Source organism: Papio anubis, chromosome 15 (assembly GCF_008728515.1).
Source record: "Papio anubis isolate 15944 chromosome 15, Panubis1.0, whole genome shotgun sequence".
NCBI lineage: Eukaryota > Metazoa > Chordata > Mammalia > Primates > Cercopithecidae > Papio > Papio anubis.
In genome coordinates, this window is record NC_044990.1 from 77,741,928 (window position 1) to 77,766,951 (window position 25,024).

General features: G+C 39.3%; 2 protein-coding genes across 3 annotated transcripts in view; one reads left to right on the top strand and one right to left on the bottom strand.

Annotated features, from left to right (window-relative positions):
• UBAC2 (UBA domain containing 2) overlaps positions 1 to 25,024 on the top strand; it is a 186,691-nt gene that overhangs the window by 82,059 nt on the left and 79,608 nt on the right. The gene's annotated exons all lie outside the window — the stretch shown is intronic.
• GPR183 (G protein-coupled receptor 183) lies at positions 11,312 to 24,301 on the bottom strand. Its single transcript, XM_003914032.3, has 2 exons — positions 24,149 to 24,301; positions 11,312 to 12,940 (listed from the first exon to the last, which is right to left on the bottom strand). The coding sequence occupies exon 2, from the start codon at positions 12,920 to 12,922 to the stop codon at positions 11,837 to 11,839; it is 1,086 nt and encodes a 361-aa protein (XP_003914081.1). The 5' UTR covers positions 12,923 to 12,940; positions 24,149 to 24,301; the 3' UTR covers positions 11,312 to 11,836.

The window sequence follows — 25,024 nt, forward strand, 5'->3', positions numbered from 1 at the left end:
CCGAGTAGCTGGGACCACAGGCGCCGCCACCATGCCTGGCTAGTTTTTTGTATTTTTAGTAGAGACGGGGTTTCACCATGTTAGCCAGGATGATCTCGATCTCCTGACCTCCTGATCCGTCCGTCTCAGCCTCCCAAAGTGCTGAGATTACAGGCTTGAACCATCGCGCCCGGCCGAAATGTTAACGTTACACATTCCATTTGGAGATTTTTTTTGACAGCAGGATTTACCCTTTCTCTTAAGAAATCTTAATAAATTTGTATTGAACAATTTTGTACCATAGAACCTTGTTTGACGTATGTTCCTGATTTAAATGAATAGCCACAAGCAGAATTGCAAGAGTAGATGTTGGTATTGCTGTGTTCTACATGAGAAAACTGAGGGTCTGAGGATTGAGTCACTAAGTGATGGCTACTTAAGTGGCAAGCCTGGATGGAAACTCAAGCCCATCTGAATTGTAGCTCAGACATTTCCTTAATGCCTTAATGCCACTTGTTTTTTTCTTTTTGAGACTGAGTCTCGCTCTTTTGCCCAGGCTGGAGTGCAGTGGCGCAATCTCGGCTCACTGCAGCCTCTGCCTCCCAGGTTCAAGCGGTTCTCCTGCCTCAGCCTCCTGAGTAGCTGGGATTACAGGTGTGCACAACTACGCCCAGCTAATTTTTGTATTTTTAGTAGAGAAGGTGTTTCACCATGTTGGTCAGTCTGGTCCAAACTCCTGACCTCGTAATCTGCCCTCTTTGGCCTCCCAAAGTGCTGGGATAACAAGCGTGAGCCACCATGCCTGGCCAATGCCACTTTATTTTTTAAGGTTAAAACAGTCTAGTTAATGGTCATCTAGTCACTATAGCAGGAAGCATCTTGAGCATATAAACTTGCCAAACTGAGGCTGTGTATTTCAACTGCAGCAATGTAAATGTCCAGAGACAACTTATATGATTGTATTCAGACTTTGTTGCTAAAATTAGAAGTACAAATAAACACACAATGCAAAGAAAAAAAAAGTTCCAATTGGGGGGAAGTGCCCCCACGAATGGGGTCTGAAGAAGCACTATATGACACTCCAGTTATTTAGCTATTACTTTTATTTTCATTTAATTAGACTGAAGAAACTGCTGTTTCTCTTCAGTAGCTACCAAGTGCTGCCACTTATGTTTTATACTTTTTGAAAATTTTAAAATAGTTCTGGTTTGTAGAAAAGTTGCCAAGATAGAACAAAGAACTCCCGTATACCCTAAAAGCAGATGCCCCCATTATTGACATTTTCCGCATTTGCTGTTATCATTTTCTCTATACATACATGGTGTTTTTTCTGAATCATTTGAAAGCAAGTCATAGACATAATGTCCTTTTGACTCCAAAATACCATGAGTATGTATTACTTTATTCACCTCTGGCAAGTGTCGTAATAATGTCCTTTATGGCAAAAAGGAAAAACAAAATTCTGGCCCATGGTCCAGTTCAGTATTACGTGTTGCATTTCATTGGTACATTCCCTTACTGTTTAATCCGGACTGTTCCTCAGTCTGTCTTGGGCAACCTTGGTATTTTTGAAGACTATAAGCCAGGACTTACAGAAGATGATACATATTCTAAGGCTGTGGGAAAATTAAAGCTTGTGAGGGTGAAGCAGTAGATGAAAATAATGTGTACTTTTCATATTTCTCTTGGAATAACATTTTGTAACTTTTTCATGAAAAATTTCAGTGAAACAAGCAGAGAGAATAAAATGAGCCCTATTACCCAGATTTAGTAATTAAGGTTTTTGTTGTCCTCTTTCCATTCCCTGGCATTTTTAGTTCAAGTATTTTGAAGCAATTTCCAGACATCATAATACCGTATTTCATAGTTCAGTAAGCTCTAAAATGGCATTTCTTACATACCCATAATGTTACCTAACAAAATTATTCATAATTCTGTAATACTATTTACTACTGAAACTACTGTTTCCACATTTATCCTGTTAGCTTGGAAATGCCCTTTTACATTTGCTTTTGCATTCGATTGTGGTGTATCTTAAGTAGCAGCTGCTGCTGCTCCTCTGGCCTCCTCCTCCTCCTCCCTTTGGTAGAGTATTTTTGCACTTTATTAGAATGGTATGGTGGGTATACTAGATTAACTGGCTCATTATCTTATTTATTATTACCTTTTTTCTTTTTTTTTTTTTTTTAAGAGACAAGTGTCTTGCTCTGTCACCCAGGCTGGAGTGCAGTGGTGCGATTGTAGCTCACTATAACCTCGAACTTCTGGGCTCAAGGGATCGTCCCGCCTTAGCCTCCTCAGTAGCTAGGACTACAGGCATATACCACCACGCCCAGCTAATTTTTAGTTTTTTATAGAGACAACGTCTCATTATGTTGCCCAGGCTGGTCTCAAACTCCTGGCCTCAAGCGATCCTCCTGCGTTGGCCTCCCAAAGTGTTGGGATTATAGGCATGAGCCACCATGCCTGACCAGCTGGCTCATGATCTGTTCCAGGGTTCTCCTGTTGTACTTCCCATAAAGCAGAGGTTGGAAAGCTGAATGTTCTATTTCTTAAACTCCCTTGCCTGGAGTTCTGGATATGATTTGGGTTCCATTATTCAGAAAAACGTGTGGCTTTTGAACTCAGTATGAGCCAAGGCATATGAGTTAGCCATTTTCCTGGGGCAATTCTACACATCCAATAGGGTGCCAGAGTTCACAGTTCAACCCCCTGAAACTCCCTGATCCCTAGACTCTGCCGAAGTGGTTTGACCTTGGAGCTCACAGTTGATGTAATTAACTTTCGTCGTTTCCCAGACGCTTCAGTGTGTCAGAGGAAACAGTTCTCCTGGTAGACCAGTCCTTATGTGTTCCAGGAGTCTATTCCTGGAGGCACTGGATCTGCCCTTCTAGCCTTTTCAACAATTGTATAAGCACCGAATTCTGTGTACTAAATCTGCTGCCCAAAATAGCTGAGGAGGTTTCTATTACCTATAGCTGAACCTTGGCTGACAGAACTACTAATCAAAAGAATGTAACATTTATATTTTACTTCAAATGTATATATACAAAACAATGTACCTAGATCTGAAACATTTAGATTTGGACTGGGACATAGTTCTTCCTTGTGGTCCTTTGTGTTAGGAGATCGAGTTCCTCAAAGAACATTGTGTGTGTGTTTATGAAGCGTTGCTGATCTTTTCATATGGCTTTCTGGTATAACCTGTTCTTTGCTGGTGACTTTGTTACCACCAGCCGTCTCTTATTAGGACTTTTTTTTTTTTTTTTCATTTTTATTTATTTTTAATTTTTTTTTCCCACTTTTAGGGTCGGGGAGTACATATGCAAGTTTATTACATGGGTAAATTGTGTATCACTCAGGCTTGGGTTACAAATGAGCCCATCACCCAGGTAGTGACCATAGTACCCCATATGTAGCTTTTCAACCTCCATCACCCCACACTTCCCCCGCAAGCAGTCCCCAGTGTCTGTTCCGTTGTTCCTGTCTTTGTGTCCATGTGTATTCAATGTTTAGCTCCCACTTATACATACAAACATGCAGAATTTAGTTTGCTCTTGCCATGTTAGTATTAGGACTTCTTGAAGGTGTGCTGAGACTTCCTTCACATGTGATCTTAGAATGTGGCCAGTGCGCGTCCCATTCTCCTATGATTTGGATTGCTGTGCTTAACTGATTGGAGATGGAGACTGGTAACTATGTCTCTCTCAATTCTTTCTGAATCCGTCCCTGAATTTCTCCTCTACGCTCTGATGTAACAAGAGTAAGGGCGTGTGTTAGAGAACAGTCTTACCATTTTTAGAAATATATTACAGAAATTTTCAAATATACATAGATACAGAGAGAATGGTATAATGACTACCATGTACACATCACCTTTTAATCATTTTTTTCAACACACAAACTTCAAATAATTTGACAACTGGATCCCTAGTGGGACACTGGTTTCCGTTTTTCATTTTACCATGTGGTTCCTAAATTCTGCATGGTGGTGGCCTCCAGTGTCCCTCAATCCTGCCCCTGCCTCAGATTTGCCAGTATCTCTACGGGCCTCTCCAGAGGCCTGAGTGTCGGGTGCAGGCACAGGCAGGTACCAGGTTTCAGGTAGAGCCCATGAGAGATTGTTGGGATTGAAAACCAGGACTGCCTTGATTTCTTGTCACATGGGTGTCAGTCCTGTGGGTCTGTTTTGGTAATGTCTTCCTCTTAAGTGCTATGTTTTGTTTTGTTTTGTTTTTAAATTTTGAGACAGGGTCTCACTGTCATCCAGGCTGAAGTGCAGTGGCACGATCATGGCTAACTGCAGCCTTGACTTCCTGAGCTCAGGTAATTCTCCCACCCCAGCCTCAATTCTTTCTGAATCCGTCCTGAATTTCTGCCTCCACCCCACGATGTAACAAGAGTAAGGAAAAATATTTCTTTTTTTTTTTTTTCGTAGAGACGAGGTGTCACCACGTTGCCCCAGCTGATCTCCAACTCCTGGGCTCAAGTGAGCCTCCTGTCTCAGCCTCCCAAAGTGCTGGGATTATAGGCATGAGCCACCATGCACAGCCTTAACTGCTGTTCTTTTAACAAACCAATAATGTTCAACTTTCGGACCTTCTCCTTGCCCTGGCTCCCTTACTGGGGAAAATAATAAGCAATAATACATGAAATGGCACTTGCATATACTTTCATTACTCTCTTGAACATATGATACATGATATACTAAAACATACTGTTTGCATTTATTTTTATAGGCTAATATAGGCAGTAACCTTATGTATTTTTACTATGTAGCCCCTGCCAAAAATTTGATATTTCATGTCAGGACTTGATGGGAAAATTGTGAAACTGCTTCCCTCAAGCAATAAGAACGTATCAAAATGTTACTTTTTTTAGATTAGGTCTCAAACCTTTTGTAGCCTCTGTGTAGTTTCATTCTGACACACTTTTTTCTTCTCCAAATCAGCCTGGGAAAAGTCATTCTTACACAGAAACCAGAAATAAATGTTTTAACACTCTGAGAAAATGGATAAAAGCCAATCAGAAAAGCACTTGAGTTCTTGTTTTGGATCAGTTGCGGTAGATGCCATGTGGGGCAGAAAGTAACGTGGCCCCTGCTCTGGAGTGGTTTTCAGTTGAGTGGACGGGATATCTAAGAGCATTACTAACTACGAGAAGCAACACAGTTAGCATGCAGATAGAGAACAGCTTTGAGAACAGCTTTGTAATGTTTGAGGAAGATGAACCCTTGAAACAAAAAGGAAATAATATATTGTATTGCCCTCTTAAACAGCTTCTTCTTTCTAACAACAACAGTATTGCCAGGATTTCTCTCAGTTGGGGTATGCATTATCAGAGATAAAGTAGGATAGCAGTCATACGCTGCTTTTTTTACATGTGGAAGGAAACGGAAAAGCTAGTGGTGCTCCTCTTATACTCTCAACAGAAAAGTTTCTTTTTGGAAAATAAATCCTGACTGATTTAAATGTCATTCTAGTTTCTAATTTAATATATTTTCCATGATTAACATTTTAGTACCAAGCAAGTATTAGTTATCTGTTGCTGCCTCACAAATTATGACATGCAATAATATCAACCTCTTATTCACCATATTTTAAAACTACAAGTCATATAGTCTCCTCAGCTAATATTTGATGACCTATAGTCAACATATATTTTGGAGCACTGTCTATGTTCAGGGTGTCATGCCCGGTGCTATCCAGAATAGAAAGAAGGAAAAGCTAGTGTCTCTTCCCCAGTGGAGTTTATGTTTCATTTTAGGGATACAAGAATATTGCACATGAAGTAATAGACCACAGACTGTATGATGGCTGGCAAAGAGCTTGCCTATTATCTAACACTTACTTCGCTGACAAAACAGTTGAAGTCTAGAAAGGCTCAAAGACTGGACAAAGTGGGATGGAGCTGGGTTGGAGTCAGACGGAACCAGGCCACCAATCTCCAGGCCAGTGTGTTTTTTCTTCCTTTGTTGTAAAATCTAAATTAAAGCTATGTGGCATATACTCTAAAAGCCAAATAAGTTGAGGAAAGGAAGATGGATGGCTTTGAGTAGTCAGAGAAGGATTAAGGGAGGCGGTGTGATTTGGATGTAAGTGTAAACAAGAAGAGGAGGAAGCAGAAGAATCCCACCAGTGAGAACCAAACATTTTATCCACAGGACAGAGACAAAACCAACCAGATGAACTTGAAAGGCTCATATTGGGCAATGGAGAGAAATTAGTTTGGAGGGAGTTGAAAGTGTAGGAGAGGAACTTGGACTTGATGTGGTAGATCATGGGGAACTATTCTCAATCCCTGAGCATGAAATGACACAATGAAAGTGGAATTAAGGAAGATTATTTACCAGAAGAACTGGATAGTGTCTGCATTTTTCTTTTCTTACACTCCGTGTATTGGTCTTTTTTTTTTTTTCTCATTCCAAGTAGGTGAAACACTGTATTAATCAGAACAGGTTAGCTTATGTTGCAGCCACGAAATAACCCTGAAATCACAGTGGCTTAATCCATAGTGTGTTTCTTGTTTGCACCACTTGTCTAATACAGTTGGGTGGGTCATGGGGTGGGAGTTCTCACTTACTCGTTCAGGGACCCAGGCTGACAAAGGTGCCACCATCTAGAACATTGCCGGATGCTGTGGCAGAGGAGAATGCTGCTCCCTCACACTTCAGGCTGGAAGTGACACACGCCTCTTTTGCCCCCAGCCCATTAGTCAGAGGTAGTCACATGCTCTTCCTCCCCACCCTCAAGGAACTTGAGGCTATTTGGTGAGCAGTGTGTGTCTCTTTCAAGGCTTTCTGAGGACCTGGAACATACACGTTTCTTTGTTTAAGAGAGAAAATATGATGATGAAGAGTGCAGACCCTGGAGCCAGACCCCAGAGTGTAGAGCCTGGCTGCCCCGCTTGCTGTGACCTTGGGCAAGTTACTCAGCCTCTGTAGCATAGTTTCATCATCTGGAAAGTGCGACTGGTAATAGAACAAGCCTCACAGCATTCTTGTGAGATTTGAATGAGCACTTTATATATGTAAAGTGCTTAAAGCACTATGCTATAGAATTGTTAGCAAGTATTTATTATTGTTGTTAGTCATCATTTAATCTGCTGGCTTCTGGTACAGCATCCTAAAGAAAGGCTAAAATTTCTGACTCTCATCAAGAGGCCTGGGGGAAAGAGGTTGTAATTAGGTGTGCCATGGCCAGTGTCTGGACTAGGATGATGATAGTGGGCAAAGAAAAAGATAGGCAAGGCTGGGCGCGGTGGCTTACGCTTGTAATCCCAGCACTTTGGGATATATCACTTGAGGTCAGGAGTTCGAGACCAGCCTGGCCAACATGGTGAAACTCATCTCCACTAAAAATACAAAAATTAGCTGGGTACGGTGGTGGGCATGTAATACCAGCTACTCGGGAGGCTGAGGCAGGTGAATCATTTTGAACCCAGGAGGTGGAGGTTGCAGTGAGCCAAGATTGCGCCACTGCACTCCAGCCTGGGTGACAGCAAGACACCATATCACCAAAAAAAAAAAAAAAAAAAAATAGAGAAAAAGAAAAGATAGGCAAGAGTGCGTGTAAGAGGAGAGCACCCAGGTAGGGATTTGTTCACCACCTGAATCCCGTGGTTGAGACAAAAGTATCAGGTATGGGTGACAGAGAATGCAGGTAGAGTTTGCAGAGAAATTCAGGGGCTTGAGGGGAAATCTGAATTCAGATGTGGTGGTGGGGAGATGTCCAAGGCCCTGGGGGAAATAGGAAAGGGAGGAATGGAGCTCAGGCTACAGGGTGGAAGCTCTTACTAAGCAAGTTTCAGTAAGTGGTGGCGTGAATGCTCCAAGTCAGGCCACAGGTTCGGGGGCCGGAGTGTGGGATTAAACCGGCTCTGCCACACCATGTGACCTTGTTGCTGTAGTTTCCTCATTAGCAAGATGGGGATGATAGTCATACCATGTCTTAAGGTAGTGAGGATTAAATAAGATGATGCCCGTAGAGGACTTGGAAAGTGGCATGTAGTCAGTGATTAGCAAGGTCTTAATCGAATAGAAATTTGGGGGCTGTCTTTTAAGCAACCCACTTTTCTGAGTTTAATGAAAACCTTCCATTGGCAGCAGTTCTGATAAGTACTCATGTAGTCCTCCCTGGGTTCAAAATAATGGCCTTGTTACCAGGTCACTTGTAATCCACATGCTTTTCATTTTCTCATTCTTCACCCAAATAGTCAGTGAGTGAATATCTTTTAGCTATGAAGAGAGTAAGAAATTACAATGGGCTGAAAAGTAACTAAAATAGACCATTTTAAGGGCTAATTTAAGATCAGTGCTTCCCCTTCTAAAATCACATGCCACCTTGTACTCATTGGTAGGAGCCACTGACTGCCCTTGCCTCTTGAAATATAAAATTATTTCTGTATTTAGTTTTAAATTCACTTGTTGGCTAATTAGCGCTCTCCTTTAATGCGTCTAATTTAAATTACAGGCTCTTCAAGTGCACTTGCTCTATATTGTGTAACTGCCTTCAGTTACACACGTGCTCTACATATGTAATTGAACATTTGGGTTATTTCTTTTCATTGAGAATTAAGAACTTCACAGATATTTCAGTAGGCTTTAGAATTTTGTTAGTAATAGTACAAAACATACGTTGTCAATTAAATAGATATTTGAGGACCTTCAGTGTACCAGGTTCTATGGCAGTGCTGTGTATATAAGAGAAGAGGCACTTGCCCTTACCGAGCCCACAGCTTAGCCAAGTTTATAATCTATACCTATTGTTGGGTTATTTGTCTCATTTAAGGATTATGCAGTTTGCTAGCATGTAATAAAGCAATTGAGGCAATTGAGGCTTCTAACACCTTTTCAGGGGCCACATGATTGAGCTGTCTTCTTTATGGCTAGGATATGGAATTGGGGTTACATTCCTTTTGGTTTTTTTTTTTTTTTTTTGAGACAGCGTCTTGCGCTGTCGCCCAGGCTGGAGTGCAGTGGTGTGATCTCTGCTCACTGCACACTCTGCCTTCCGGGTTCACGCCATTCTTCCACCTCAGCCTCCTGAGTAGCTGGGACTACGGGTGCCCGCCAGCACGCCCAGCTAATTTTTTTTTTTTTTTTTTTTTGGTATTTTTAGTAGAGATGGGGTTTCACCATGTTAGCCAGGATGGTCTTGATCTCCTGACCTCGTGATCCACCTGCATCGGCCTCCCAAAATGCTGGGATTACAGGCGTGAGCCACCGCGCCTGGCTGGGGTTACATTCCTAATGCTGCCTTTAATTTATCAGGGTGCCTCTTCTGAAGTTAGGTTTCTTTATAAAGTCTGGGTGACACTGTTTGCTCAACCTGTTTCACAGGATTGTAGAAAGGAAGATGTTATATAATGTATGGACTGTTTTATAAATTATTGAGCTCTTCACATATACATGATGCCATTTCTAGTATCTGACACTGTTCTATATATACTATCCTCTCGCTGAATAGTCAATGCATTTATTTACACTGATCCAAACTAAATAGCTTTGAGGGTTTTTTTTTAATGTGGTCAACTGCCATAATAACTATCCATTTTCCCAGATTAGTTTTTCTAGCTCACAATTATTATTTAAAATTGTTAATAATATATCACCCAATTCATGTAGAAAATACTTACAGGACTGTGGTTTTCAAACAATATGTTATATAATAAAGTCATGTTCTATAACAGAATATAACAGTTATACAGCCCTGCCATGTTCTCCAAGTTGACTTGCTGGTTAGGGGAATGCCCCAGAAATAAATGTAAAGCTAACTAATAACAAGACGGTGAGAGGATGCCCACAGCCATGTATGAACAGTGGCTTGGTGAGTAGAATGGGCAGCCTTTAAGGGGAGTGATTAGCTGAGTTTGATTGGACTACAGACTTATAAGAAAACATTAATTGGAGATAGGATTAGAATTTACCTTTTTGGCAGTATGGTTGCTGATGACTGGATAAAATCATTTCTATAGATTTGTGGTATAGTGGAGGGAGGAAGAGGCAGAAAACTGAACAGATAAAAGAATGTTATTCTGTTGTCAAATGTCATAGGTATTTACTCTCTTGTTCGCAGGATCCTAAGAATTGACTCCATTAGCCCAGAGAGGACTCTTGCCTACCCTAAGAGAGCGTGTTGGCTCATACATCCCAGAAAGTGTCTCTACTCCAGTGTAGTCACAGAACCAGGGCACCACAGAGAAGCTCTGAAATGGAGGAAGCTTTCTTTTTGGTTTTCCTTTAGTAGTCTTCACAATGCTTCCTCTTTAGAGATCCAACTCAGATGACTATCTAAGTGCCAACTTACAGACAATTTGTTGTTTTGCCCTTTCTTTTCCTTCACTTGGGAAAGTTTAGAGGTGGAGTGAAGGAAAGGCACTAAGATTTGGGCTTTCATCCATGTTGTCTCACCTGTCTACATAAGATGTTACGAAGACCAATGCCTATTTTTGACAATGGCTTTAAAGTCAGGTGGCTCTTTGTGAAATAAATGTAATGCAAATCTGAATATATTAGTAAATGGTGTTGAATCAACCATTAAGATTAATTTTCTTACAGAGAAAAAGTTGCAAATGAGTAAGGCAAGAACTTTAAATAAAATATTTTCAGGATATAAAGTCCAATTAAAAATTTAAAGTGTAACAGAGTGAGACTCCCTTTCTGAAAAAAAATTTTGAAGTACGACTCAGAATTAACATTTTCTTTATCTACCATTATAAAAATTGGTGTCATTGCCAACAGAGAATACTGTATTGGGGTAGTTTTGGGGATAAAACAAATTTGAACTGGCAGACCAGTTGACTACTTGGAAAGGTCCTGGTACTCCTACTAAGGTACTTATTTTAGCAAGTATATAATATTGTAAAGAATCCTAAGATGCTTAATTTTGTAAGTTTGCATTTTACTCTCTATCATATTTAAGCAAGCAGCAACTATATTTTCCACTGCTTATCATGCACCACTCTTCTCCTACTTGATAACTCAAACCACTGAAATACAGATGTAGGGTACTAACAGCTTGGGGGAAGAAAAGAGAAATGATCCCCTAGCGATCCCAAGAAAACCAATCATATATGCATGTTTTTTATTCCCAAGATGAATTTAGCAAGTAGACCCTCCTCCCAATGGGCACCTCCACATAAAGTCTTTTTCATATTGCTAAGCAGAGGCCCTTAAAAACTATGCTGGCAGCTCCAGGAAAAGCTCAGTGCTTTCATTGCCTCAGTCATCATCATTATTTATAATGTTGCAATTCAGAGTCTATCTATTGCCAATTATCTTTTCCCTGACACTCCCGCTGGTAGTTGACAGTGAGCATTGAGGGACAGACTATAACTTTGCAGCATCCTGCTTTTTATTCCAAAAGAGTTCTTTAACAAAGTTTTATGACTCAGAACAAAACAAAACAAAGCACTGTTGTTATTGAGGGAATTAAATCTAACATTGAGAGAAATTTGGATTTAAGAAATATGTTATTTAAAAAGTATGTTACAGTATTAACATCTGGCAATATATAATCTATTCAGTCCTTTTTCTTTTGCCATTTGTTGGCAAGAAATATTAATAATTTTTTATTAAAACAAAACTTTTTACATTGGGAGTTATTAAGAGTGCCTCCTTTTGGTGTATTCGTTTACAAATAAAAATGAAATATTTATTTTCATTTTTATTGTACTTTATGTTGTTTGCTTTATGTTCTTCTCTTGGGGTTACTTCCGAGTTGGAGATGGGAAAGTGCCCAGTGAAAGAAATGTAAAAGAATCCTCATTGGAAGCTGAACAATTATTTTGCTTTATAAGAAGTCCTGCAAAGTTTGTCATACAGTTTACTTCACTGTAAACCAAAATACAATCCATTTCACTTTCCATTTGAAGACTTGGAATGTATCATCATCTGCGTTTCTGTCATTTCACGTGAGTTTTCTTCAGGGGCTGACTTGACAGCACTAGAAATCGATACACTGACTTGCCGTTTCAGCATCCTCATAACCTTTCTCTTGTACCCTTTACATGCAAAGAAGTAGATAAAAGGGTCCATGCAGCAATTGAAGTTCATCAGGCATACTGTAAAGTGCAGAGAAATCTGGAACGAATGTCTTTGGCTACATTCCAGGAAATTAGAGAAACGAAGCTTCTTAATCATATGTTGAATAATTGCAACATGGTAAGGTGTGAAACAGAGAACAAACACAACAATAATAAGAATAATTGTGTTGAGAGCCTTTTTGTTTACACCAGATTTCTCAGTGAGTGGGTTTTGTTTGGCAGTTCTAAAGAGTTTGCAGCAGATCTGAGAATAGCAGATGAGAATGATTATAAGTGGAAGTACATATCCTATGAAACATGCCCCAAGCAGAATCCAGGGAAGAGATTTAGTTTCTTCAAAGTTTGGATACTCCATGCATGTAATCCTTTCAGCCTCCTGCTTTGACATAGGGTTGATGAGGAGTGGGAGTGTCTGAGCAAATACTAGAATCCAGACAAATATGCACACACCTTTTGCATGTTCAATCCTTTTTATCTTGTTGTAGCGTAGAGGGTGCACCACAGCAATGAAGCGGTCAATACTCAGGCAGGTCATAAAGTTCACACCCGCATATGTGTTGATGTAAAACACTAGCGCAGTTATCCTACACAAGGCATCTCCGATTCTCCAGTCAAAGCCCATTGCATAGTAGGCTATTCGTGTAGGCAAAGCGGTGGTAAAAAGTATATCAGAAATCACCAAATTTGTTGAATAGAGGGTGGTAGAGTTGATTTTTTTCCTGTTTTGAACAATGACAACCAAGGCTAGTAAGTTTCCCACGAGCCCAATGATGAAGACGAGGCTGTAATGCAGAGGCATTACTATCCTGGCTGTGCTGTGATGTGCATAGAGGTCACAGTCATTTCCCTGAGGAGGTGCAGAGGGCATAGTAAAATTGTTAGCCATTTGTATATCCATTGGTGGTGGTCAAGGTGTCTAGAAAAAACCAGGAAGTGTCATTTAAGTAAAAGCATATGTATTCAATTTGATTACTCATTAGTTTAAAAAAAATTTCAATAATCTATCAAAGCAGTCCAAACTGTCTTTTATATATCTAAGTTTTAACATTTCATGACATGCAATTTTTAACAGTTTGTAATTATAATATGGTTAAATATATGATAACAGGAAGAACAGAATAAAATTTATGTTTTTACTCTCACAATTTGCTGACTTTGGCAAAGCTCTGGCAAAGGAAACAGAACCAATTAAATAGGGCAAACGCGTTTTTGTGACAGAAGGGAATGCAGTAACTTTTTAGGCAGAAATTCCCCTTCCCTTTTTTGAATCATTGTCTGGTTAAGTAAAGCACCCCACATTTCAGACAGGCATTAACCTTTGCTTTTAAATTTAATTTCAGTTGAATTTTTTTTTTTTTTAACCAAATGCATATCACTGCCAGGAAATGAAATCAGTCACCACATTTATGTAGTGAAATACGAACTTACCACAGTGATCTGATTTGTGTTAACCTAAAAGTCTGAGAAATAAGCTTAGTCCATGTTAGGAACTGAAAGTTAGATTTTCTTTTTAAAAAGAAGAAGAAGACGACCACAACAACCATGACTAAAATGACAAAAAAAAAAGAAGAAAGATAAAGAAAATGAGAGAGAAAAAGACTTAAGCTACTTGAAGGAGAAATTATTAAATTTTAAAACTATCAATCTGCAAGTACTCCATGGATCTGTGCAATCTACACTTCTACCTTTGCACATAGTAGCAAGCATCACACATTGTATTTTGTTTCTTGCTTTGTTCACTAAACATCTTCATATCAGTGCAATGTATATATTTGTCATATGTGTAGCTTTTATATAAACATTTGATAGATATTCTACAGTTTTCCAGTGTGTCAATGCATAATTTGCTTAGCTACTCCCTTGATAAACTTTTAGATTCTTTCCAATTCTTTTCTTGTTATAAATAATGTTGAGACAGAAATTTTAAGTCCTAAACTGAAAAATGGAAAACTCCTACAATAAGGTTCTGTAGATGAGGGTAAACTTTGATTAAAGCAGGAAGAGCAGAGCAATAAATCCTGTGTGATTATTTTTAGAAGAAAAATAATTCCTCTGATAGAACTGTGTGTATGTAAATCTCACCTGGAAGTCACCAAAATTGAGGGGCACTTTCAACATATCTAGTGATGTTGCTACTGTATATTTAAGGAAATATACAGTATTTCCTTAAAGACTGTCTCTACCCTGATCAAAAGCACTGTCTGCAAATCTGCTTCTCTCCCTGCTGTATTAAATGAATTGGATCTCAGGAACTTCATTCTAACAACCTTAAAACTGATGTTCATAGACACTGAGGGTTATCAGAGGATTGTGGTCATGTTATGTTAGAGGTATGCATTCTGTACAGTGTTGATGGGTTAATCATTATAACCTAAATGGAAATAAAACCTAAAGCAAAAGAGAGCAAAAATGGAAATAAAACATTTTATTATCCAGAAAAGAGACAATGGGAAAACAGCAAAGAATGAGGATGGTAAGTAGAAAACAAGAGGGTAGGGATGTGTCACAACAAACTTAAATGGGTTGAGCTTGCCTATTACAGGACAGAGACTATCGGTTTAGATTAAAAAAAAAAAAAAATCCAGCTGTGTGCTGCTTAGAAGAGATATAGCTCGAAGTGATTCAGAAAGGTTGAAAATAAAGGCAAGGGAAAATATGTACCAAGCAAATCCCAGCCAATAAAAAGGTAGAATGGCAGTATTAACATGGAAAACATAGAATTCAAGGCAAATTCAATATTAATAGGAATACAGAGGGTCACTACAAAGGTTAAAAAGAACAGTTTACAAAGAATATAAAAATAATCATGAAATTTGCATGTAACAGCAAAATTTGACAGAATTTCAAGGAGAAATTGGCAAATTCACAACCATAATGGTAGATCTTAACACATTTGTATTATAATGTGCTAGATAAAAAAGAGATTAAAGACTTAGGAGATTTACTCAACATGATTTAAAAGCTAGTAGAACTTGTACTGAAGACACATGAGCGTATCTTCAAATTTGACCATGTGCTAGGTCACCAGAAGACTCAAAGCTTTCAGAAAATAATTGTTTTCTGATCACATTGCTTGACTACAGTGCAGCTAAATTATAAACCAATGATAAAAAGATAAAAGGAAAGTTTGGAAATGAAAAAATATACTTCTAAGGAACTCATGGGTTAAAGAAGAAATCACAGTGGAAATTTTCAGATGCTTAGAACTAAATGATGAAAATACTACCTGTGAAAACTGTGGGATGCAGATAAGGCAATCTGAGATAGATATAAAGCCTTGAATGCCTTTATTTAAAAAAGAAAAGATTTAAAATAGATGTGTTAAATACACAGTTCAAGAAGCTAGAAAATAACTGTCCAAAGCAAGTAGAGGAAAACAATAGAGATAATTGCGGAAATTAGTGAAATAGGAAAGACAATAAATATCAGTTTTATATTTTGTGCAGGAAAAAAAATGGAGTGATTCTTAAATAGAAAATCATAGGGATTGCACTGTGGAATAAAAGCATAAAAATATTTTTCCATTTACTTGGGAAAAGCTTAGTGTGAGAAGCAGCTTTTCAGGAACTAAGACTAGACACAAAGGAGGGGTGAAAATTCCAGGCAATAGTTGCAGCTTTGGAATAGGCAATAATAACTTTTATTAATGTTTTTCTAAGTTCTGTGAAAATGTTTTTTTCCCAAAAATCTGAATGTATATTTTTGAGTATTTATAAGCAGATTCATGGGAATTGCCTTTAAAATACATGACGGGGAAAAAAAAAACTTCACTGTAGAGTCTGCAAATCTTCCATATGAATAATTATTGTTGTAGAAATTAGGAAAGTAACACTCATGTAAGACTCAGAGGAGAAGGTGCCGTTGCTTGCCAGTTTATATACAAATGTGCGTCTGACTGCATCACCAAATAAGATGCAGCATCTAGGAGAGCCAGAGATTGCAGGAGTTTCAGAACAAAGTTCAAGAATGTTTAACATAGTTTGCAAACAGTTCAATATCTTTCATTAGGGGATTAAATATTTTATGTCATAGCCATACAGTGGAATACAGGAATACAGCCATGCAGTGAATACAGTGCAGCTCTGAAAATGGCAACATGAAAATGCCTGTTTCTTGACTGGAAATTATGTTAAGTGAGGAAAGCAGATTATACAACATGCCAATTTTTTGGGAGATGGGGAAGCAAATACACACACACGAACACACACACACAAACACACACAGAAAGATGTCTGTATGCCAAAACATAATTTTGTATGAGTAATTTTGGAGCTTTACTCATATATTCTAGATTTTTAATACTGAACATATCTATTCAAAATGTTCATTTCTGTTCAGTGACTGGAATGAATAAATAGGTAAAAAAAACTTTAATGGAAGAAAATTTTAGTTCACCTATTCTTGTAAAAACCTTGTTAGCCGACATGCTTTTCAAAGCTTGCCCTTCAGAATTCCTTTTTCAGATTTCTGCATTAACTTACTAGTTTTGTACCTTTGCATTGTGTCATCATGTAGAAACCTCACAGCAGTCCTGTAAGCTTGAGCATTGCTACCCCTTACCTACTTACCAGGTGATGAAACTGACAATAAATACCAATTTTATATTTTACACAGGAAAAAAATTGGAGTGGTTCTTAAAGACCACGCTGGGATTAAAGGCCATGCTGGATCCTTCTCTGTGATGACCTGGCTTCAGGTTTCTTCCTCTGTTCAGTTCTTTGCACAGGCAGCTGTTTCATGCTGCCCTTAAAGAACTGAAGGCTTGTGGTTTCAAAGTGGTCTAGGCTCTAAGGGCCATCCTCACCTATAATCATGGCACATGCGCAACATGGCCCAGCTGTTCCAGAGCAAAGGGACAACTCCTTCTAAGCGCAGGGGGTGCCCACTTCAACAAGAGGTGCCTTCCCACATGGGAAGCCACTTGTGGCCACACATCATTGAGCCCCAAGGGGTAGCCTGCTGAGGGTCCTTAACTGACCATCATTGTGCGCTGGAGGTGGCCAAAGAAAGGCATTTGCAGAATGTGGACGTGTAAGTGGGATGGCTTAGAAATGATCTTAGGTAAAGGTAAATGCATGCTTTGGATATTTGGATGTTTAGTAACCTCTTAAAGGATGATTCCACTAGGTAGACCTAATATGTCACTTTGGTTCTTGCTTATATTTATCCTGTGTTATTAATGCAGTAGTTTTAGCCAATTTTATGATCCCAAATTGAGAGGAAAATCCTTTCATATGCGTGACTGTTACTATCCCATTCTTACATCAGCCAGTCCCAATTTATTACAGTCTTCCCTCAGAGATATTACTTTATATCTTCCTTTAATCATCTTAAGGATTCCTTTCTGAAACTTGAATTAAGTCCATTCTTTTATTCAGCAGAAAAATGGCTGTTAGTGCCTCCATGTGCTAGATGCTGGGAATGCAGAAATGGTACCTTTTTGTATCAGAGGGTCTGGAACTGAATGGTGGATATACAGCGTTGAGCATGTGCTGTTATCTGAGTGAGGTGTTCCTCGGGATTCTTTCACACACACAACAGTATGTGCTGGGTTCCTCCTCATATATAGCAGTATTCTGCTCACTTTGTGCATTACAGTGCACCAGTGTCAATATTTGGATAGTATAGTTACCTTTTAATCATGTTCAGGTAGAAAATTTATTCTTAAGTATATTTTAAGTATTTTACATTTTAATTATTAGGCAGCAGCTTCTGACATGTTATTTAAGATATATACACTGAGGTATACTAGAAAGTATTATCATGTATCATTGTATTGCCTAGGGAAAAGCCCAAATAAATGTTTGCTCTAAATATTTTTTCTTTAGAACACTAATATCAGAATTAGAGCTTCCTCATGATGCATTCTAATGAAAAGGTGCACGTGGCCCCTCAGCCGTCCTTCGTGCTGCACGCACTGAGGGACAGGAGTCAGGATGGAGGCCTTTCCCTGGAGGGCGTGGGTAATGACTGGGCTACAGGAAGCCTGGATCGTTTTTCAGGTTCCACCTGTGGAACAGGGCTCTGTCGGCCTTCAAGGCTCCTGTACCTTCTGCTGGGAGCCACCCTGGAAGCCATCTATACCATTCTCTTATTTTTATTGGTAAACAAGGAGACCATCCCAGTTTTGCCTCTGTAATGCAGTATTTAGTCCTTTTAACTTTACTGTTATCCTAACATGTGTAAAACAGTAAGTTTCTTCCTCAGCAAAATATCTTCCAAAGTGTTTTTACTTATGCTTTGGGAAGTGAGCCTGTGTGTGTTTTTCTCTAGAATGTATTTCATTGCTAATAGAGTTGGTAACACTTCTTGAGATATTATCATCTCATTTTTGCATAACCGGACATGTTGACATGAACTGACAGGTTCTTTCTAGCCACAAAAGGAAAAAAAAATAAAAGGCCCCCCAAAACTCATTTATTTAGTATCTAAGAAAGTTGTCTAAGCACTGATGTAGTTTGCGCTCTGGAAATGTTTACCCTAGATACCCACTTGGAGGGATGTGTGATTTTTCACAGAGGACATGTAGCTTCCGTGGTCCTAATTTACTCGCTCAAGTAATTAAAGTGTTTTCTCAGCCTTTAATTTGGGCAGAAACAGAGCAAAATCTTTACCATATTCGGGGATTTAGTTGGCGCTAGAATAACAGCTTTTGGTTTTTGCTGAAATGTCACCTTTGCCCTCTAATAGTTATTTATTTTAATAATAACACCTTGAATGAAAAGGGGCTTACCTAGGAATTCTGTTTAAATGTAGCCACTAGCAGTGACTGGAATGGGTCAAGTTGTGCTGAGATGATCACCAATTGGAGGTGACTTCTCTGTAGGTCAAGTCTGCTCTAGACTCAGGTTATACAGAGAGGTGACCTGAATCAACATGCCCACAGCAAATGTACCAAAGAGGAACTTACAGAAGCTCACTTTCAAAAACAGCCAGGGGAGCCACCCAGATGCGGCCACACAGATACTAATTATATGTGTATATTGTTAAGTGATGAGTGTTGTTTGATCTGATTCTTTCTCTGATACACTGTCCTTTGACTACTTTGAGGAAAGGTTAAGACTGAGGAAAAATTTCTGGAGCAGGGAGAAATGAAATCACTGGAAAGGAGAGGGGAGACGAAAGTTCGGGGTTAATTGAAATTATAAGGATATGGTTCTACTGAGGAAATAACGACAAGCACAGATGTATCAGACGGCAGGCCAGGACTGTTTCAGCTCCCTTGAGAATAAACCTGCTCCACGGAAGAAAGAAATCATTACTTCTTCCTCTGGTTACCTGGTTTTATAAGTATTTGTCAATTATTTGAAAACACCTTCTTGTTCAAACAGGGACATCTAAATTTGGCCCAGTGTCACACATACTCGGTCCTAGCATTCAATTAGTGATTTTTCGTACCACCTTTTTCACTGACCAAACAGCCATCATTTGAGATATTATGGGGGCCATTTGCCTGTAAAATGGACAGTGGGAAACATGCATTCCTGGTATGCAAGAGGAACCTGCACTGCTGTGGAAATATGACCAGCATAGTCAGAGCCTCCTGGTGCTTCATTAATAAAGTCAGATTGTCCATTCTATTAATAATACACTGCTAACCAACTGTCATAGTAGTCAGTACATGCCTCTGTGGCCTGGTTAAATACATCTTTGTACAATGTAAGGTGACTTTTTCCCAGCCAACTTTGAGTCCTAAATTGATAGCTATGTCTGGGTCCATGATTCATTTTTTAGAAGGATTGAGAACAATATTCCCTATATCCTTTCAAAAAATCACACATACCAGAGTGATATTCAGCATAGAGTTGACTGTGGTCCATCTGTTTGGGGGACCTCCCCTGCCTCCTGGAGGGCTTATGGAGTGTGACTAGCCGAGGGACTTAGTAGAGGCAGCCTTACTGAGGAGCTCTGTGACCGGCCTGCTGACCCCATTGCATAGCCTGGGTCAGACCAGCTCCCAATAGATCTGCAAAAGGCTATTTACAGGACCAAGCACAGAGACCTTCTTCAAGATAGAAAAACCTCTTCAAGACAGAAAAAGTGTTTAGCAGTCTACCGTTTCCTCTTTGTGCTTTATATGTGTCCCGAACCCAGTGAATGTGCAGTGAAGACCCACTTCAGCTTCATAGATGCGTTCCTTGGAAATGATGGAAAGGTGCTTGAGCGCAGGAATTCTTTGGTTGAACACCCACTTGCGTATTTGGGGTTTCACATATTCCAGTTATTTTCTTTCACCTTTCACTAGTAAAAGCCACCTGTGTGGCTTTTGGTGGCTTTTATATTGAAAAGTATGGAAGTTATTGAAGATGAAGATGACATATGTTTAGAGAACTAAGAAACTAAGAATCCCACCATAATACTCATTTTAGTGTAAGAAAGATATTCTCTGTTTCTATCTGGCATGATTTGTAGGATGCAACATGTGGGAAAACTAACTGCATAATATAAAAAGGCTCTTTATAATGAAGCTCTGTGTCTTTAATATTTTTCCGCTGAGTCCTGAATGTTTCTGGAAATCATATGTACCTTTTCTCTTTCAAGTTCAAGGAGTTTCAATTTTGTTTTTGTCTCTATTATCACATGGAAATTAGGGAGGAACATTAGATATCGTTATTTTATGGATAAACCAAATTCCAGATCAACTCAGTCATTCGTTCAGGGATCTTACTGGGGTACTTAAGGCAGGGTTCATGAAGGCGCCCAGGACTCCATGTTCTCCATCACCTGCTGCCACTATTCAGCGAGCAGTCCCTGTGCCTCAGCCTGTGCTCTGCTGCACATCCGTGTCTGTCTGTCTGCCTGTTGTGTGCCATTCCCGCCCTTCTGCCCACAGCCACGGCAGCAGCTTCCCGCCAGGCTCTCAAACGGGGCCCATCCAACCCCAGGCAAACCACAAGATCTGTGTCATGACTCACAAGTTCCCTCATGATTTGAGCTCCGTTCCCTCTTCAGGAGGGTTGCTGGCCAGCTTCTCCTGATCATGCCCTGGCTCCAGCCATACAAAATTACTTATAACCTTTGGATGTCCCATATTCCCTCACAACTCTGTGCCTGGTAACACTCTTCCCTCTGTCTGATGTCTCCTGGCCCCTGTCCTATATCCTCAGCTCCTACTTTCCTTCCAGGCTTAGTTCTAAGTATCGCAGGAGTGTTCCTGTTCTCCATCCTCTGAAGGGCAGGGTGGCTGTATTTGTGAGGGTGCTGTGCTCTGTCATAGTGTCTGTATCATTGATTTTCTTCCCTGTCTCCCATGAGCCTGTGAAGTACGGTGAGTGGGAATCCTGTGGTGTTAATTTCTTGTATCTCTAGGTGATGTATGATCGATATTCAATAAATACCCATTAAAGAATAGGAACATTGCAGCTTTCTTAATCCTTAATGAAAGATTCTTTATTACACTACAGTAAGCCCTTGATGAATAATAATCACCAAAATTACTAAGCAGAGACTGTGTTCCAGGTACTGCCCTGGGCACTCTATGTGTGTTTACTCATTGAATCCTCTCAGAACTTTCACAAGTCCATTGACAGATGGTGAAACGGAGGCACCAGGGCACTTAAGTGACTAAAGACCTAGCTGTTAAGTGTCAGGATTCAGATCCAGGCGGTTTGGCTTCAGAAGTCACATTCAGTACAATACAGTTTATGTCCTGTGTCCAACATGATCTGTTATTATGGGTAGAAAACAAGTAAAATAGGAAGGCATCTCAAAACCTTAACGTACACTAACTCATACCTATCTGAACAAGAAAGACTGGGAGAGCTGGCGAAGGGAATGGGGGCAGGGAGAAAGAGACGTTGATTCAAATGAAGGAGTTTATTAGTTTATTTGTAGCATATTTTAAAGTAAGTAAAGATTTTATAAATGGATTTAGACTTTACTGTTTTAACAATATTTTAATAATAGAGCAATTTAGACTGAAATTTCAATTGAAAAAATATGGTGAATACCTAGAATAGGCTTTTATCCTGTTAATTGATTTTTAAACTACTTTTTAGATATTTGCAGAGATTTAACGAAACATTTTTATTCTTCTCTTTGGGCTTCCAAAACACCACAGGCATCTGTGTTACTGTCACAGCTTTCAGAGGATTTTCACCTGCGTTATCTCATTTTATACGATACCCAGACTTCTTGGGAAGGTGATCAACCCCCCAGACCGGAGGACACCACACGTCCTCTACACAGGCCACGTCCAGGGCTGCCTAACAACTCCAGCAGGTCTTAACCATAACAGAGAGAAAAGCATCCCTGTAAACGGCTTTGTTAGGTGCGAAGCTCTTAAGCTTCTTAAGGATGATGACTTGATCTCATCTAACATTTTATCCCATAGAATGCTACAGAACCACCCTACAATAGATATCTAGTAAATATCTATAGAATAAATAAATGAATTAAAGTCATATAGCAACCTGAGTTAATATTTATTCCATTAAGTGACTGATCATGATACTAATTAGCTCTAGGAAGCCAGATGAAAGTAATTTATGCAGGGGATCATCACCATTATCACTGACATGATACATAAACATGTGAGTGAACATTTTGTGGAGTAGCATATTTTTTGTGGTTTTATGTCCAAAAAGTGCAGTGAGCCCCCAGAGAGAAAACATGCTAAAATATAAGAAGTGTGGAGTCCTACCAGTAAGCACAGTTAGATGTGTGATCATCCATAGACTCAGGGCCATTTATTTTATTTATTTATCGAGACAGAGTCTTGCGCTGTCACCCAGGCTGGAGTGCAGTGGCGCAATCTCGGCTCACTGTAACCTCCACCTCCCAGATCAAGGGATTCTCCTGCCTCAGCCTCTCGAGTAGCTGGGATTATAAGTGAGTGCCACCATGCCTGGCTAACTTATATTTTTAGTACAGATGGAGTTTCACCATGTTGGCCAGGCTGGTCTTGAACTCCTGACCTCAGGTGATCCGCCTGCCTCAGCCTCCCAAAGTGCTGGGATTACAGGAGTGAGCCATCACGCCCAGCCAGATTCAGGGTCTTTATGTAAAATATCCATAACATATCTGTTGGATTCTCCCTCTGGTACGTCAGTGGCCAGAGGGTTGGGAGAAGAATTGTAGGAGACAGTTTCTTAGCACTTATATTGAGAGGCAATGTTGTAAGGACTTGGCAGTAATAATACTCCCCATTTTACAGGTAAAGCAGCTGAAGTCAGGTATTAGGTAACTTGCGTGGCGGGCCACACAGCTTGTAAATTATATTTGAGCCTAATTTCAGAGCCCTTGCTCTTATTACACTATATTGTATTCAGAGTGACACCAAAAAACCAAAATACTACTCCCCCTCCCCCAGCACACACACAAATACACATATACAAAACCCTCACCCCCCTTGAAAGGAAGTCTCTTCACAGCTTCTATTTTGCCAAGTTTCTGTTACCACCATTCCCAACCTGGACATAAATGTTGCCAAAGCACTGCATAGAATTCATTTTGATTTTCCCCCCCAAGGACATAGAAAACATATGTTTAGTCTAACTAAATGTAAATATAAACCACACAGCAGACTTTTTTTTTCACTTATCTAATTAGTAGTATTTAGCATTTAAAAAGCAAAGATTGGTACTCTTTGCTGATGGGAGGGTAAATTGGTAAAATGTTTTTGTAAACCAAAAAGTACCATTTTATATCTAAAGCTTTAGAAAATATATCCTTTGCCCTAGGAATTCTACCACTGAGATTCCATCCTGAGAAATAATCTTATATTTCTAATAATTCCTATAGTGTAGGAATATTCTATATTAAAATAACTTTGTTCCTTTTCCTTCATACTAAGTTATCCTGAAATATTGGCATTATTTGCATAGTTTTGCTTGATACTGTTTTTTGTCATTGTGAGTTTATACAGTAGTACATGAAGTAAGCCCTATTTTTTGACAAAGATATTTCTGGCGGACCCATCGCTTTCACTCAGCTTTGTAAGAACTAACTAGACCTACCAGTCAGCAGAGAGTCTAAACTTACATTATTAGTATAATTTTTGTTAGAAGTGATGGTAGCTTGTTCTTAAATAGATTCTTTTCCTTTTTACCTTTAACTTAAAACTTAGACTTTTAAAGTTTTTCTTAAAAAAATTTGTTGAAAAAGCAAAAGATCTCGTACTTACATATCAGTGACTCGTTCGGATCTCTGTGTAGTAGCTGTCAGTACTTGTCCAAACTGAAGTAAGTTAACTGTGGCATGTTGTTTTAAGAGAGGCTATGCAGACATCCTTTTATGGTGGTGACTTTTTTTTTTCTGTCACCCTGTGACTGAGCATGTAATGAGCAGTTCGTCTCGTGTACGTGTGTGCACTTTTTTTTTGTTTGTTTTAAATGGGAAGTGAAATTTTTTATAGTTATTTTAAAAAAAAACAAAAAACGACTATCCAAAAGCCCCTTGGAATTTATGAATTGTTGATACCTGTGGAACTTTATAAATTTTTCTGTAAAGGTTTAAGTATCAAAAAATTCTTTGAAAGAGACTGAAGCAATAAACCTTAACCAAAAAAAAAGGACCAAGTTACTGATGATTTTTTATTGATTTTCTGTGTAAACGTGTGGGTTTTTTAATGTTTTAAGGAAAACAATGTCAACTTTGACAGTGCTTTTTACCTGGAAACTTGGTATCAGGGAGTAGTTTACACATTCTACCTTATCCACAGCTTATGAAAGAAACAGATTTCTGTGGTGTGAGGGAGAATGACAGTCCAGGATGTGGAGTGAACAGAATTAGTCGCCGTTTTCAGTCGAGAGGCTGCCTGAGTCAGTGACTTCGTGAGTACTTGCATAATGGGGAAACAGTTGAAGGGAAGCCCACTATAGATAAAATCCAGCCTCTTCAGCACAGGATGAAAGAGACTTACGCCATTCACCTCATAGTTTTAGTTGACTCAGTTTAAACCAACAGCATAACATATCTGTGAGAATGCAGTTTATTTGTAGGCTAAATTACCAGATACGCAGCGCTCAGATCAGGAGAGGTGATTTTACACTTAGTCAGG

Bases quoted from the DNA above. Each gene is read 5' to 3' on its own strand.
- GPR183 (XM_003914032.3), bottom strand. From the start codon at position 12,922: ATGGATATACAAATGGCTAACAATTTTACTATGCCCTCTGCACCTCCT.